Source organism: Strigops habroptila, chromosome Z, assembly GCF_004027225.2.
Source record: "Strigops habroptila isolate Jane chromosome Z, bStrHab1.2.pri, whole genome shotgun sequence".
NCBI classification, from domain to species: Eukaryota; Metazoa; Chordata; class Aves; order Psittaciformes; family Psittacidae; genus Strigops; species Strigops habroptila.
The window spans coordinates 38,827,927-38,844,869 of record NC_044302.2 but is presented as its reverse complement, the minus strand read 5'-3'; the positions used below and the strand labels follow the sequence as shown (position 1 = coordinate 38,844,869).

The following is a 16,943-nucleotide window of genomic DNA, read 5'->3' as shown; positions in this document are numbered from 1 at the left end:
TGTCTGTCTGGACTTCTGTAAGGCCTTTGACATGGTCCCCCACAACATGCTTTTCTCTGAATTGGAGAGATATGGATTTGATGGGTGGACTCTTAGCTGGATGAAGAGCTGGCTGGCTGGTCACATCCAGAGGGTAGTTGTCAATGGCCCAGTGTCCAGATAGAAATCAGTGATAAGTGGAATCCCTCAGGAGTCCATATTAGGACCAGTACTATTTAGTATCTTCATCAAGGACATAGACAGTGGGATTGAGTGCACCCTCAGCAAATTTGCAGATGACACCAAGCTGAGTAGTGCAGTTCATTCAGTAGAAGGAAGGGATGCCATCCAGAGGGATCTTAACAGGCTTGAGGAGTGGGTCTATGTGAACATCATAAAGTTCAGCGAAGTCCAAGTGCAAGGTACTGTACCTAGGTCAGGGCCATCCTCTGTCAGTACAGACTAGGGGATAAAGGGATTGAGAGCAGCTCAGTGGAGAAGGACTTGGGGGTACTGGTGGACAAAAAGCTGGACACAGGCTCATAACATAGAAAGCCAACCATATCCTGGACTGCATCAGAGGAGGTGTGACCAGCAGGTCAAGGGAAGTGATTCCACCCCTCTACTCTGCTTTGGTAAAACCCACATGGAGGATGGCATCCAACTCTGGTGTCCTCAGCACAGGAAAGACATGGACCTGTTGGAGCACAGTCAGAGGAGGGCCACAAAATGGTCAGAGGGGTGGGACACGTCTGTCATGAGGGAAGGCTGAGAGAGTTGGTGGTGTTCAGCCTGGGGAAGAGAAGGTTACAGGGAGATCTTATTGCAGCCTTTCAATACTTAAAGGGGGCTTATAAGAAAAATGGACAGAGACTTTTTACAAAGTCCTGTTGTGACAGGACAAGGGGCAACAGTTTTAAACTGAAAGATGGGAGATTTAGTTAGGACATAAGGAAGAAATTTTCTATAATGAAGGTGGCGAAACATTGGAACAGGTTGCACAGAGAGGTGGTAGATGTCCCATCCCATGAAACATTCAAGGTCAGGTTGGATGGGGCTCTGAGCAACTTCATGTAGTTGAAAATGTCCCTTCCCATGTCAGGAAGTTGAACTAGATGAGCTTTAAAGGTCCTTTCCCACCCAAAACATTCTGATTCTGTGATCACAGGAGTGCTACTTTACACAGTCTGTCTTTTACTGTTCCCTTTCCCACATCTGCTAACTTGCTTAGAATTAAAATGTATTCTTGGAGTAACTGAAACAAGGAGCTATCAGATTATGTGATTAATAGCAGAAAAGGCTGATGGAGCTTGGCGCAGATAGAACATTGTTCATGTGCTGGCTCCCCACCAGCCCAGTAACGTGACATGGGGTTGCAGAGGATGTCTTCCGCACTGTGACTGTCAGAAGCCGCTGCAGAGAAACAGGACTGAAAGAGGGGGATTTGAGAAGTGTGGTGATGGTCATCCTAGTTTCTTTGGTAGAAACAGTGGTCATGACCTCCTGCATGAAATGAGAGACTGCAAGAAGACCCCTTCCTCTCTGTGGTGGCTCTGCATGGCTACCAAAACATGCTTTCCCAATATCTCCGGGTTTCTGGTTCCTTATCTATAGCAGAACAGAATTCAGTTCCTCTTGGATTCAGCCTGCCACTGTGTATTTTCACTTCCTGGAAAGTCACAAAAAAGAGTGTTTGTTCTTTAAGGAAGCTTATTACCAACTTTATTGGTTTGTTTTCAGCTTGCTTTCCCTGAAACCTGTTGTTTCAGATGATTTTCTCCTTGGTATGGCTAGGCAGCACTGGGAAAGTGGAATGAACAGGGACCCGTCAGCCACTGTCTAGCTGTAGAAGCAGAATGTAGAATGCAATTCTGGAGACAGGGCAGAAGCGACTTGCCACAGAAACTGAAAATTTCTCTCTAGCTTCAAAGGGAAAACTACAGAGAAATTAGGAAATAGAAAGGGTGGGGTCTCAACCAATGAGAGATTGATTTGGGGAAAGAAAAGATTAGAAAGAAAAATGAGGAAGAAATGTTTAATGCAACACTTGAGATGGGGATCTGTCAACAAAGTAGTGGGAAACACAGTCTTTTCAGTCTTTGTTCCAGAAGCTCAGCTTTACTGAAGCACACTTCCTATGGTATAGAACATTTTCACCACCACCACCTTCCTCCCGCCATGCAGATCACATACACACTCCCCTAGCACACCCCCTTACCCCCCCAAAAAAATAAAAACAACAACCCTCAAACAAAATAACAAAAAAACCCAGAGTAAATTTGCACTTGTTCCAGTTCTGTTTGGGGTATACACAAAATGATAAAACATAGAGTAAGGAAAATGTCCGTTTTCCTCATGGTCAATTAGATTTCATTGTCAGTTTAAATTGATGACACTAGCTTCCAAACTATTGAGCCTGTGCTAATAAATGCAACAGTTGTTCATAATTTGGCGGTGAATGACCTTTAAATGTAGATGCTTACTAAGGATGTCCCTAGAGAACAATTCAACTTCGAAATGACACCCATGTGTTCTTGTTATCGTTTAAATATGCTCCCTTTGTCAATATCAGAATAATAAATACTGGTTAGATTTCTAATGTTGATTCAGATGCTAGGAAACTTACTGAATAAATTAGTGTACATTTGATTTATATTGACCAAAAAAATTTTACAGTGGTATATTACACGCCAAGGTGACATATATTTAAATATGTTGTAGAGCAGCAGGCATATTTGACTGACACATGTGCTTACTACGTTTTTAATTAATACTTCCAATACTGCTCCTCAGATTGCTGCTGGAGTTGCAAATGTTGTGGAAGTAAGACATGACATGTAAAATCCTGAAGTACTGTGGATTTTTTAAAAGTCCATAAACTTTACCTCCATAGAAGAAGCAGTTTTAATATTAGGCTATCGTCTTGTTTCTGAAAGTATAAAAAAACTACAAGGATTTAAAATTTGGTATACCTTATATGTTACAGCATTCTTTACTGTTAAATTAAATGTGCATAGGATCGAAGAGGGAAGTCGTTAGATGTTCTTCCGTATGAAGCCTATGAGTAAGCCACAGTAGGAAGTGATAAATGTGAAAGATATAGGAGAAATATTTCTAAGTATTGTAGTTATAGAGTATGAATGGGGTCATTACATGAATAAGTTTATGTAAAAAAACTTTGAAGCATTACTATTCTAACCCTTTCAGTGAGTCTCTAGACTTTGTGAGTTCAGTAGTTTTAAAATATCTGTGCAGGCTCTGTGTGCCTTGGCTGTGAAATCTGCCAGCATGAAGACTTCCTGCTTACCAGTCTGGCTTGTACAAACTCACCACTCATTACCTCATGTCACAGGTCCTGTTGAGATCAATCACAGACCAGTTACTCTAAGTTCAAAGAAGTTAAACAGAAATGTTAGTTCTGTTAGATCAATCAGGATTTTTTTTTTTTTTTTTTTTTTCTTTTTGAATTTTCTTAGTGTCTTCATAGAGAATTTTGTAGTTACTCCACAGGGGAGTCAGGGTAGGTCTGTACGAATACTTTCCTACGTGGGGTGATGAAGAGGATAAAGATAGTTTGACAGATGGCAATGATTCTGTAATGTCAGAAAAATGCAATTTTGACCACTGTTTTTTCCAGTTCCAATGAAGGAGCATTTATTAGTGGGAGAAATAGGCTTGGTAGTTTAGGTCAAACATTGTTGTTACTGAAAATACTTTTTGTGTGTGTGCGTGTTAACTTGTGCATTTGTCAGCAGTAATGATTAAATTTCTTTTCTCCAGTCAGTTTTCTTGTTGACAGACTTTAAGTCAGTGATATGAAACTGACCACTTGGTACGCAGTGGGAACTTAAAGAGTATGAAGTAAGACACAGCGAATTCTGCAGTGCAGATGAAAGCAGCTAAGACAGAAACTGGAAAAAGGTAAAACCAAAATGGAAACTGACTGAATGTATACATAACAATCATTTAAAGCCGTTTTCTTTTTTGTGTGTTTAATCTGCTTTGGGGTATAGACAGATTAGACAGACATATAGCTCCAGTGATCTCTAATTCTTGTGCAATTGCTCAACCACTTGCCTTCTCCTTCCCCCGATTCACAGTCATGAAATTCTGATGGAAATGGCCATGCAAGATTTCTCTGCTGAAGAAATCGCTTTTTCTGTATTCCTGAGAGGGGGTCAGCAGTAGGATAAAGAAGCAGCAGCTTGATTGCCTGTATTCATTAACCATCTGAAAGACCAAATGTTGACACATTCTGTCAGTAAAACATAACTGCAAAACACCAGTTACCCAATTCTCTCCCAAGACCTCTGATTTGTGGTTTTGATGAGGAAGTTACATTTTCAGAAAGATAGAAAGTAGCAGAGCATTCAGACATGCATCATAATGAAGATATATTTGAATTCCATTGACTCTATGAGAGGTAGTGGCAAATCTTTGTTAATAGTATAATGCTACCAATGGAATTATTTCATCAGAGGATCCACGCAAGCTGCTCTTGCTGGTGTTTTCCATCCATATAGCATCAATTTGTGATACTTGTCAAATCCTGTCAAAGATAGCATTAAGCACATGCACGTTTTTTACTTCCCATGAGAAAGAACACACCAGGCTTTCAAACACAAAATGAGGGAAGATGTATAGTAGATATCTCTCTTTTTTTATTACTGTAAAACACATTTTAGTTTGTCTTTGAACTTTTAATGCCTGATGTAATTCATTCCAGGTTTAAATGATAAAGTAATTTTGGAATTTCAATATATGATACCATTTTTATATTAGGTGACTGGTGATTCCTGAAGAAGCTGAAGATGTGTTTTTCATCTACAGTAGTGACTAGGCTATTAAATTAATGAAGTTAATATTGCAGTAGCAGTTTTAGAAAGCTGTCTTTTTAATAATAGGTATTTATTTTTAGAAAAACTGGAAACGTTACATGAAAATTCTTCAAACCGTTGCAATTCAAAATTATTTGTTGGAAAATACCACCAGATATCCACCTGCTTATAAAGTTTAATTTTTGCAGTCTTTGTGAAGAATGTTGTCTGTGCTGCTAATTTGCATGGATTCTTCTTGAATTTAGCTGTCTCTCTTTTTAAGTTCCTTTGTGAAATTTTTATATGGAGGAATTTCAAGGATTGGTTGTATGGAGGTTGAATATCCATAAATCTTAGTGGGTTTTGTAATGATTAACTTTGAATTCATAATTATTATCAATTATTATCTTTGAATTCACAGGAAATAGGAAACAAATTGGTGAGACTTTATATGGCAGCTTAATGACCTAACTGTTTCTTTCTTAATAGGTTAGTGAGGACAAAGTTTAGTCAGTCAGCTGTCAAGATGGAGAAAGGTCTTCCTGGCACCCTGGCAGTGAGGAGAATATAGAGAAGACAGGCTCTTGTCAGAGCACTTGGTGGTAGAATTTCAGTGCTATGTTTAGGTATAATGGAAGTACTTATGTTAGGTGTGCCCCATGGAAATGTACTGGTGGAGGGTTTCTAGCTACTACATTTTGAATACTCTTATTGTGAGCAACCATTTTTTTCTCCATTCTCCATTATGCAAGAACTGCTTGAGGACTCATATCAACTTTTCGTTTTCTGTTTCCTATAAGCTTGTCTGTGGCTTGGGGAAGGTTGAAACAGCATTTTTGTAGAGCTTTCTGGAAGGCGACATTGGTGACAAAGCAGAAGTGTCATCATTCCCTTTGAAAGTGGCATTGTATTTTTGATGGGAAATGAAAGGAGAAGTGTCCTGAAGATGTCCTGATGATAAAGATCTTGTAGCTAGAACATGGATACTTTCTTTCCAGTAAGAGTCTTTTTTTTTAATTATTATTTCAATCTATGTATCATGTTCTAAACATTTCACATTTCATAAACAAATAAATACTGTTTGGTTATGGAGGTTTTTGTTTGTTTAGTTAGGGGTGTTTTTTTAAATAAGGTATTTGAGCACAACAGCAATGCTTGGATACTTCTAGGCATTGCAATAAGACAGGGTGCAAAGAGCATGAGAAAGGAGCAGCATCTTCATTCCATGTTCTAGATAAAATATGTTTCCTCTCATTCCTCCGCTGCTTGTGCAGTGAGAGCTCCACCTCCTGTTCAAAACAATGTGCAGTTCTAAAAATGTATAAATAGGAAATCTGAGAAAATGCTTTTGGATGTTGAAGCTGCCACCAGTGAGCTACAGTAAGTAACTTACAAGAAATGATGGCCAAGCCTCCACTGCATCTTCCATTTACTATATTATTTATTTGTATGTCACAGTGTTTGTGGATCTCAGTTAAGACCAGGGCCTATAGGTGACAGTTGTTGAATTGTGTACATGGTACAGAGAGTTTCAAAAATCACTCTTGAAAGGGGTTGCTTACACTTGATAACAGTGTTTTCTTGATGAGATGCTGTGAATGGTTATGTCAATCCAAAACGTTACTGTTCAGGCTACTGAAATCTTTAATGTAGTGAAAATGGTATAAAACGTCTGTAAGTCTTTTCTCCCACTAGTCTACCTTGAAAATTGTGAGAGAATTACCAATTGTTGTTATTTTATTTTTTATATTCCTTGTCTCTCCTGTAATTGATTCGCTTTTTAAAAATGGATTCCTTTTTTATACTAGGGTATAAAAGGTATTCATGTGCTGCAAGTATCTCCAAATTGGAAAATAATGAAATTTAAAGCTTTCCTATCATCTTTTGCATAAAGACAAATAAAGAATCTTGATTATATGGTGAAACAATCAGTTGTTCAGCAGCAAGTTTGTATTGATTACAATGAACTGCTTTTAGGAAAAGTGACCATATGTACCTCAGCTAACTGCCTTTATTTCTGGTCTTGCATAGGACTCTTGTTTCTTTGCATATAGATTCCCTTCTGTAGTCTTTACGTAGTAATCAAGCTCTTTCCAGGAATAGGACTCCCTACTTGACCATCAGTCAAGATGGTAATTACTATCTTATCTTCCTTGTTCTTTTGAGATGTGGAAGCATAAGGAGCATGCCTTCAGTTTAATCATAGATTAATGGACTGACAGATTTATAGAAATGTGAAGGAATGTTATAAAAATATTTGCTTTGCTTGAAATATGAAGAAATGGATATTCAGGGAAAAAATACAAACGAAATTTGGAGTTGAATGCTGTGCTGTTATAGATTCAGAAACTAGGATTAGCCTACTGCTTTTCTGATTTTATTACAAATTCTAAGAAAAATAATGTCCAATGATGACATACTCTAAATGAAACTCCAAACCACTCAGTGCTTAAAAATAAGTTAGAAACCATTTAAAAGCTAAGTTTTAATTAAAGATCCATTCTCCCTCTGAAAGCCAAAGACCTAACTTCCATTTTCACATTGCAGTGAGGGAGCATAAAGAGACGGAAAATACTGAGAACATCTATTTTTGGTATTGAATAGAAAATGTCAGAGGCCTTTCCTTTTGCTGAGCACTCAGAATGTGGATGTGTGATTGGTAGGGGTGGAATCTTTGCACTATTTCCTCTGCATGTTTTAAAAATTCCTGTTTGACACAGAGATTACAAAGCTCAAGCAGATTCTGAAGTATGGCTGAGTATGGGGTTTTTTAGTTTCCTTTCCATATTTCTGCTCTATATCAAAATCTGTTGTTTTGGGCATTTCAGTTTACCTCCCTTTAGTGAAAAAGTTATGATGCTAGACTTCCAGATTTAGCCATAAATTCTTAGTGCCTCTTGGGAAGAGGGAAAGAATATTTTTAGATGTACTTTAAAACAACTTGGGAAGAACTCGTTAAGAGTGTTACTGAGGATAGTAATTGTATCGTCTCAAATAAGACAATCCTTATGTTGGCCTGAATTAGAGACAAAGTTGGAGAACATACCCTAAGCTCAGCACTTGTAGCTAAGTCCTGTAACATTTTCTCTTTACTTTTTGGTGCCTACTTGCTACTACGTATTTGTCAGAAACATAAAGAGAATACATTAATGGGAATCAGTGTTAAGGTACCTGGTAGAGTAATTTTTTGTCTATGTGCATTTAGTCTTCATATTTGATTTTTTCCTTTACTGCTAAATGGTTTGTATCTAATTGTAGCTGTAGAAAAACTCTTAAATACATTTTTAAGGCTGAAGAAACCTGGTACCATCTGGTTTGTAATACAGCACTCTAAATTAAAAGCCTGATTTTTGCCTAGACCATGGGAGAAAGAAGGGAATTCCTATGGAAAGAAGAAATTGTTCTGTAAACTAAGAAGATATGACTAGAAGTTAGTTTCTTAAACCTAAAGCTACTGCTTTTTCTACACACACACACAGACACCCCCCCCCCCCTTTTATTTTTTTTATTTTTTTTTTATTTGTAAGTATGAATGTTTTGGATATCACTCTTTATAAATTCAGTGGCCAGGATAATACTGCAACACAAAACTTTCCTAACTGCTTAGGTGTTTAAATAATATGTTTTGTGAACTGCTACAGAAAATATAGTTACTTTAGTTTTGAAGTGTATTTGGTGTCTGGGGAAGAACTGACAACATGCTGCACATTCAAAACTGTTTTTTGCTACTCACCAACTAAATTGTCAAAAATTGCTGATTTGAAAGGGGGTAAAAACCTGCTTAAAGTAATCACAGATACAAATGTTATCTGTCATGGGCGAAGAACTTAATGCCTCATTTCTCAAATGAGTTTTTACAATAACGAGATAGTGAAAAGTGAAAAGCTCATGAACTTGCCTGCATGGTTATTTCCAACCTCAACTCTTCTAACAAGCTCCCAAAGTTGTTGTTGCTTATAGAGGTGGAAAATAGACCTGATAAAAATGTTTAGTCGGCAGGGCTGTGTTTTATTTATCATATCACAGAAGAACAATGTTTTGTTGCATCATGGTCAAAATACAAGCGACCTTGCTTGTTCATGAATGCTCAAAGCCTAGAGATAAGAGGCAAAATAATAGAGTACAATAGAAAGAGTGTAGTGTAATTATTTGTGGCTTGTCAAGTGAAGCCCTCTCAGGCCCCAAGTGATTCAAATCTGGGAACTCTGCACAATTCTGTACAGTAACCGCAGCCAGCATCAGAGAAATCTCACCCAGCTTCTCCGACAGTACTGAAATTGCATCAGTTTGTCATGCACTGAGCATGCCAGCTTCACACAATATCATTTGCTTGCAAATGGGCCTGGCCTCAACGCCCTGAGACACATTCTTTGGTATCTGACTCTTGGCCTGTGATTTGTCATGTCTCTAGTGCTATCGGCGTAAAGTAATTTTAATAGATTCTGATGGTTTGCTTGTGGAAGGTAAAGAATGCACTACAGATTGTGTCAGGTAGCTTTCTATGGCATGTAGCATGGTAGAGGCCCTCATGATGGTGATAGCCAAAGAAAGGATGTGGAGAAATGAAAATCCTATTTTGAGTGGTATTTAACGCTCCCCTTCTCAACACCCTGCTGTGGACATCCTTGCTAACTCAGCAGGTTCGAGAACTTAGCAGCCCAACAAAGCAGTGTTATGTGTGCTTAAGGGTTGTTTACAGATGGAACATTTAGCCAAAAATCAGAGGCTTTTTTTCTCCCTATTCAAAAATTAAAGTATGTAAAATGTGTAAAAATGTTTATTAGTTTCCAGGGACTAAACGTACATACTTTTTTCTTAATGTTTAACTCTGTATTGTTTGGAGTTTTAGTAGTCTAAATAAAATCACTGCTTTTTTTATCAAGTATGTTCATTAATACTGTAAAGTAAAACCAAAACAAAGCTTGTACAATTTATCCTGAAATGTATGTTGTGTAAAATAACATCAGTATGATCTAGAGTGTAGATTCCTGAAGAATTTCTTCATAGATTTTAACTGCAATAGTTACTTGACAATTACTGAATTACTAAATCTTTGTTTGGAATAGTTTTCTTGCATTATGAGTAAGTATATGGAATTTTTTCACTCTTCCTTTGACACCACTGAGATGAGATTATTTTGCCATTGACAACTCTGTGTCATTTTTTTTCAGCTGACTTCCTTAATTGATTACAACTTTGGTGTTGGAGCCTTCAGCATAGCTCTCCAGAATTCTGCTGACATTAATCGATTAATGTGAAGGTGTTAGTTAGTGATTTCATCTAAGAAACATTCAAAACCGTGTCAGTAATCTGTTCTTAAAAACTGCCAGACCATTGAATCTTGTTATTTTGAACATGTTAGTTTGGGTTAACAAGGATTTCTCTGGAGAGGAAAAAAAAAAAATAAAAAAGGAAAACAGTAATGCATCTTATGGGAAGAGCAGATTTGTATTTTATTGTTGTACATTAATATAGCATACATGTACATGCCTTAATATTTAACAGATCATTTTTAAATGTATTCTTATTAATATTTATGGTATCTCTAAGAAACTTACAAAAATGCTTGAGCACAAACTATTTCTTCTTAGTTTTACCTAGGGAATTTCTGACAGCAGTGTAACTCTGAGCACCCCGCTAGCAAGTCTGTGCAGGTCTGCCACTTTCTTTCCTACTGTAGTTTCCACATTTACTTAGCAGTTTTGCATAGCTAAGCAAAACTTTAAAATGAGCATGCATTTTTTGTTCTAAATATATTCAGAAAAGTACTCTTCTGTTATACAATACCTCGGAGAAATTCTAGGTTAGGATCAGAACTCTACTCAATATTGCATATAAAAAAAAAGGAGAGTTTCTTTTTAAGCTTGACACAGACCAACTTTTGAAAGTATGTTTTGCTTTTATTTCTTGGTGGAGGTTTTTGGTAGGTGATCAGCTGGCTTATGTGTATGTTAGCTGTGCATCAGTAAAACAGCTCTGCCTTATTTCCCAGTGGAAAAATGCGGTTGGTTGTGGAAAGTAGAAGTTAGTTGAATCCAGTAAGCATGCTGTTAACAGGAGGTTTGTTCATACTGAAGGCAGTCTGAATCAGTTGCCACTAAGCAAACATCAAAACCAATAAAGTACTGTGGTCAGTGCAATCTTCTTAAATTCAGATATGGGCAGAACATAGATGTGCATGCACACATGTGTTTGAACATGTGTGGGTGCAGGTCTACAAAAGCACAGGCATATGTCAAAAATTGAAGGATTTATTGGGGTGTATTGCAGAGTGGTCTGTTTGAGGTCTTGTATGAGTTAATGTTTTAATGACCTGGTTGATAGAGGAAGAGTGTCCTTATTTAAATTTGCTATCAAAACCAAGGTGGAAGAGACTGTGAGCATGTTGGAGAACAAGAATAGAATTTAAAATAATTTTGATGAATTGGAAAGATTGCTTAGGAAAATGGGGTGCTAATTCAATAGGAACTGCATGCCAAGTGCTATATTTATCAAAAATAATCAGCAGCACAGAGTAAGGTCCAATAGATTATTAGATAACAGATATTCCTAAGAGGATCTGGGGCTTATCGTGCATTGCAAGATGGCCATGTCACTGATGTCGTGCTGTTTCAGAAAAAGCAAATGCATGTTGGAGTTTCAAAGGATGCATGTAAAAAAGCAATCAGTGATGAGAACTGTATACTAAGCGTGGAGTACCGTGTCCAATTTTAGGTACTGCACTCTAAGAAACGTGAGTGTATGGGAAAGTGTCCACAGGAAAAGGCAGTGTAGGAGGAAATATGCCATGTTACACTGTTTTCTGGATCTTTGATCACTGTGAAGAGTGAAATACACCAGGGGTGGCTTAGGTCAAAAAGAGAGCCCTGAGCAGGAACTTCATAACAATCCTCAGTAACATAAAAGGCTGTTGAAAAAAGAAAGAAGGCAATCAGTCTGTGGACTGGAGATGCTGTTCTCCTATGTTGTGCAATTCCTGTCCTATCCACCAGAAATAAGAAAGACTAATTACGAAGTGGTGCTAAATAATAAAGATTATGCAGCATCAGATCACCCTTCAGGAGTAGGATATGGAAGCTTCATCTGTATGAGGCTTAGATGTGTCTGTCAAGAGAGTAAGAAGGAGGTATCTGGCTCACCTGGAGGCAGGTGTCTGGCTCACCCTGGAGGCAGCAGGGTGAGCCAGATAAATCCCAGAAATACAGAGCCAGAATAGACATGAGGTCTTTCAGAACTGGGAGATAATATGCAGAAAACGAGTGTAAGCGAATTGTGTGGACGTTCTGAAGCCCAGCTGGGCATCTCCCAGCAAAGTCTTCCTCAAGCTTCTTTTTGTGAACTTCCCTTGACTCTTGGCAATTGTCCTTTGCATTATTTCAAAGATTTTACCCATATCCATCCTGTGGCTTTCTAAAACCCCTGAGAACTCACCCAAAGTAGCTCTTTCTTTTTCTCTTCTCCTGGGAATGGTAGGAGTATCTCATAGTGGAACAGTTACTGAAACAATCATGAGCTTGTCTATGCAGGAGAAGAAACATCTTTTGTTAGTTTGCTCAAGAGATCCATTTGCATGGTCTTCCTGGGAGGAGGTCATTCTTTTCTGCTCCCAGCTTTAAATTTTGGGGTAACAACAGTACTTGGAGCAGACTTGTCAAATCAGATTTTTCTCTCCTTTTTTAAACACTGCAAGTATTATTCAGTAAAGCATTTGCGTCCAGTATGCGTCTTGTTTAGTACTTCAGAATTGGATTGCCTGTATCTGTTTCTATCACTGTAAATGTACATAGCTCTATATATACATAGTCAAGAAACTGCATATTTTCAGTGCCACTCTTCCCTCTTCCTGCGTGCAATATTTGCCATAAAGTGAAAGCATTCTAAATGTTTAAATTGCTAGATGGGTAGCTTATTAAGAGGTGGCTAGATTGGTGGCTTAACTGTGAAGCAGAAAGCAGCACAGGAGTCCTTATCAGAGCTCTGGGCCTCCAATCCCAGTCCAGCCCTTTGTCCTCATCTGTCTTGTTAAAAAAGGAGACATATTTGTAGGAGGGAAAAGCCATGCAGGAGCCTTTCCCACAGTTAACACCTGAAAAGCACAGGCATCTTCTGCCTCAATCCTGTCACATGTGAAGAGGCATAAAGGTAGGCTGTACAAGTTTGTAAAGCTAGAAGGGTCTTCAGGTTTCCTAATGACTGAGATAACAGAACAAAGACCCAGCAGTTTGTGCCGCTTACTCCCAAGTATTTTCCAAAGCTGATGAAAGAATTGTATTTTTTAAAAGAGAATTTCAGAGGCATTTATAGGGCAATCATTGTTACATACCTTTATTTGCAGAACTTACTGTAGGTGTTACCTGATCTTGCATTTGGTTAATGAATTAGTCAAGCATATGTTTTGAACTTTGTGGGATGAGCTGCTGCTTGTCAGTGTGTGCTTCAGTGCTCAAAGATCAGTGTCATCTCCTTTTCCTTATGTTTTCTTGCATGTTCACTGGTAATACAAACCTTGTCTCTGCCCTGATGCAAGAGGCATTACGTGGTGACTCTAAGTAAAGTTCTTGTGTACTTGTTCCCATGTGCCTTCTGTTGAGCACTGACATGCTCCATGACATCACAAACCATGTACTTTGTCAGAAGTCACAGACAGAGCAAGGCAATACAGCAGTGCTCTAGCCACCTGCCACTGTAGTCCTCTTGCTCCTCTTAGAGACATCCACAAATCGTTTAGCTTCACTTGATTCTTGATGTATGTAACTCTGTTGTTGTTCATGTTTAGATGTAGCATTTTGTCCTTGACACCAAAGAAATGATCAAAGAATCTTCTGCAGCTTATGCAAGAGTAGTACCTTAAAACAGAAGGCTTGGTGCAAAATACTGAATGTGCAGCAGGATGGTGACGCGCCTCTGTCCCGAACACTAAATATAAACCCGTTGTATTGCACTGTTGTCCTTGGCATTAGCAGGATGATTAATGCTATGCAATTTAGAAGTCACTAGTATGCAAGAATCATGGTCACTAACAAGGAATATGACTACTGTAAAAAGTTTTTATCCTCGTGGCTCAGGCATGTATTTTTTAAAGTAGCAGGGTCAGGTTATGGTGGGCAATGTGTTAAGTAGGCAACATGAGTCAACATTTATGCATTCCCCAGTTACAAACCCTATTTTACCGCCTGCATTACAGCAGTTTATAGATAGTAAAACATGATTCCATTTACAAATCATGAATAGACTTTCCAAAGAGCATTGGAGACCAATTTACCATTCTCTGGAATTTACATTACCTAGGGAACACAAGTTAGTAGCCAGGTAACCTGTCTGATGGCTGACATATATTGACTGTCAGCCTTTTGGAGGCCTCAATGCCGGATCACCCAAGCACTGGAGACAGAAGATACAACTTTGGTTACTAACATCCTAATGAGCGTTCAGTGTGCGCATGGACTGCCCAGCTGCTAGTGGGAGGGGGAGGGGGGGGTGCGGCAGGGCGGGGAGGGCAGTCAGAAAAGACAAGGTACCCTGAGAGAATACTCTGAGCAGGAGCAGAGTGGAAATCCTCAAGTCAGCCAGATATGCTTTTATACCCATGCAGTCACAATGTGGCTTTGCACTGCTGTACAGAGATCAGGGATTTGAAAGTAATACAGATAAAAAGCTGTGGTTTGATCAGAGCAGCCTACTGATGTAGTAGTACATCTGGTACTGATGCTGGCTTGGCAATAGCTTTGGCATTGTGTTGCTTCCTCCTACCACAGAGTGGCAGTCAGGGTTTCTAATAGACTTAGGGCCCTTCTTTTGGTGTGGACAGCTTGGAAACGTAAAAAGTCCCCTTTCATAAAATCATAGAATGGTTTGGGTTGGAAGGAACCTTTAAAAATCATCTAGTCCAACCTCCTACCATGGGAAGGGACATCTTCCAATAGATTGGGTTGCTGATCAGATCCAACCTCACCTTTGGCACTTTCAGTGATGGTGTATCTGTAACTTCTGTAGGTGACCTGTTTCAGTGTCTCACTCACCATGCTCAATGTAAAAAAAAATAATACAAATTTCTTCCTTATGTCCTAACTAAATCTCCCATCTTTCAGTTTAAAACTGTTGCCCCTTGTCCTGTCACAACAGGACTTTGTAAAAAGTCTCTCTCCATTTTTCCTATAAAGCCCCTTTAAGTATTGAAGGGCTGCAGTAAGATCTCCCTGTAACCTCCTCTTCCCCAGGCTGAACAACAATAACTCGCACTCTTCCCTCATGACAGAGGTGTCCCATCCCTCTGGCCATTTTTGTGGCCCTCCTCTGATCCTGCTCCAACAGGTCCATGCTGTACTCCAAGTGGGGTCTTACCAGAGCAGAGTAGAGGGGCAGAATCGCCTCCCTTGACTTCTGGTCACATTTCTTCTGATGCAGTGCAGGGTATGGTTGGTTTCTGGGCTGCGAGCCCTCATTGCCAGCTCATGTTGTGCTTTTCATCTGCCTGTACCCCCAAGTCCTTCCAGCAGCACTGTTCTCAGTCCCTTTATCCCCTAGTCTGTATTGATGGTGGGGATGGCCCTGACCCAGGTACAAGACCTTGCACTTGGACTTTGTTGAACTTTATGATGTTAACATAGGGCCACGCCTCAAGCCTGTTAAGGTCTCTTCGGATGGCATCCCTTCCCTCTACTGAATGAATTGCACTACTCAGCTTGGTGTCTACTTCAGTTCTGTGTTTAGATGGCGCTTACAAGGCCATCATGAGCAAGACCCACCACAATAATGGTCAAACACTCACTGAATAGTGCCAAGATCTTAAGAAATAAGTTTTTAATTATGTCTTGAGGCATTAAGACTGAAGGGATTGATTAAGTTGTACATGCACAGCATTATTTCTTGAATTCCCCGACTTTGGAGTGCTTGACTTTTAACTTCAGTGTTCTTTTTTTGTTTTTTTTTTTAGACATAAAAATGTCTAAATTTATACATCTACAGTGGTTGTTGTAGTACTTGGTATTTCAGTGAAAACAATAGCAAAGTTCACTGTATAGTTTTGGAAGAAAAAAAAAATTACAACAAAACAGAGTTACAGGCTTCTTAAATGTTTTATAGCATGTCACTGTTCTTTTTTTTTTTTCTTTTATTCTCCTTTGTCTAACATTGTAAATATTCAAATACGGCTCCCAAAAACAAAAACTCTATAAAATGTTCAGCTTCTGTTGAAGGCTCTAAGGATTTCGTGTGCTAAGTTAGAACTGGTTGAATGCATTTTGAAAATATTTTTTTGCTGTAATTGTTCGCTTCAACAACCTTAACTAGTGGTCAGAAGTAAGAAGCAGGATGCAGGCCAGTCTGCTGGTGACCACTTGGAAGCTCTGACGTTCTGCCTCTGGGTTCCAGCTACTCTTGAGCATCTGGGACGAGGATGTCTTCTGTAAGTTCCTGGTATGAGCACGTATTGAGCAACACTGGACTTACTTGGTTTAGATGCAGTGGAAACTTGCAGTCATCACAATATTCTGTTCCTTTTAATTTGCAGGGATTCTGAAGCAGAGTAGATTTCTATTTCTATTGCTTATGCTTTCCAAGCAAAGGTTTCCTTCAGGAGTGGGAAATAGCACTGCTTTCTTTTACTAGATTCTTGGAATTAATCTTGGCTGAAATGAAGTCAGAGGCAAATGTTTGTTTTGTTTGGTCAATCTCCCACACACTTTATGTTGTAGTATTATGTGTGTAATTAAAAAGCCCAATGGTGAAAGAAATACATTTGGAATTCACATTTAGCGTAAGCTTTGTTGTTTTCTAGTTGTTGTTTATCCTAGTTGGATACTGATTTCAGACATGTGTGTGTATGTATATCTAATTATATATATATTTATAAAAAATCGTAGAACATTCAGCACTTCAGATAAACACCGTAATCTTATTAAATGGTGAGTGTACTCATCTTAGTATTAAGATCTTGAACTGATCCTGCTACAGCATGAATTGCTTAAATTAATAAAATAGTGTATTAGGTGATAAAGTATGTGTATTACACAGCACATTATTGGTTACCTAGCTTATTATTTAGTTGTATATTAAAGCAGAAAATATTTAGACAAATAACTAGATACTTTTGTGACCTTGTGTTTTATGTATAAAACAGTAGTAGCAAGCACAGTCTGATTCATGGGG

The 16,943-nt window shown here is 38.6% G+C and overlaps 1 protein-coding gene across 10 annotated transcripts in view; it reads left to right on the top strand.

Annotated features, from left to right (window-relative positions):
• Positions 1–16,943, top strand: part of SNX24 (sorting nexin 24) — a 93,647-nt gene that overhangs the window by 3,267 nt on the left and 73,437 nt on the right. For 2 of the 10 annotated variants that reach the window (XM_030511466.1, XM_030511459.1), the window contains exons 2-3: positions 3,760–3,900; positions 5,597–5,793. The exons of 5 other annotated variants lie outside the window; for them this stretch is intronic. In XM_030511466.1, coding sequence (XP_030367326.1) covers positions 5,776–5,793 — 18 coding nt within the window. In that variant the 5' untranslated portion in view covers positions 3,760–3,900; positions 5,597–5,775. Of the gene's footprint in view, positions 1–3,759; positions 3,901–5,029; positions 5,794–16,943 lie in introns of those variants that run through there. 3 more of the 10 variants (XM_030511467.1, XM_030511461.1, XM_030511460.1) reach the window with 2 other exon arrangements.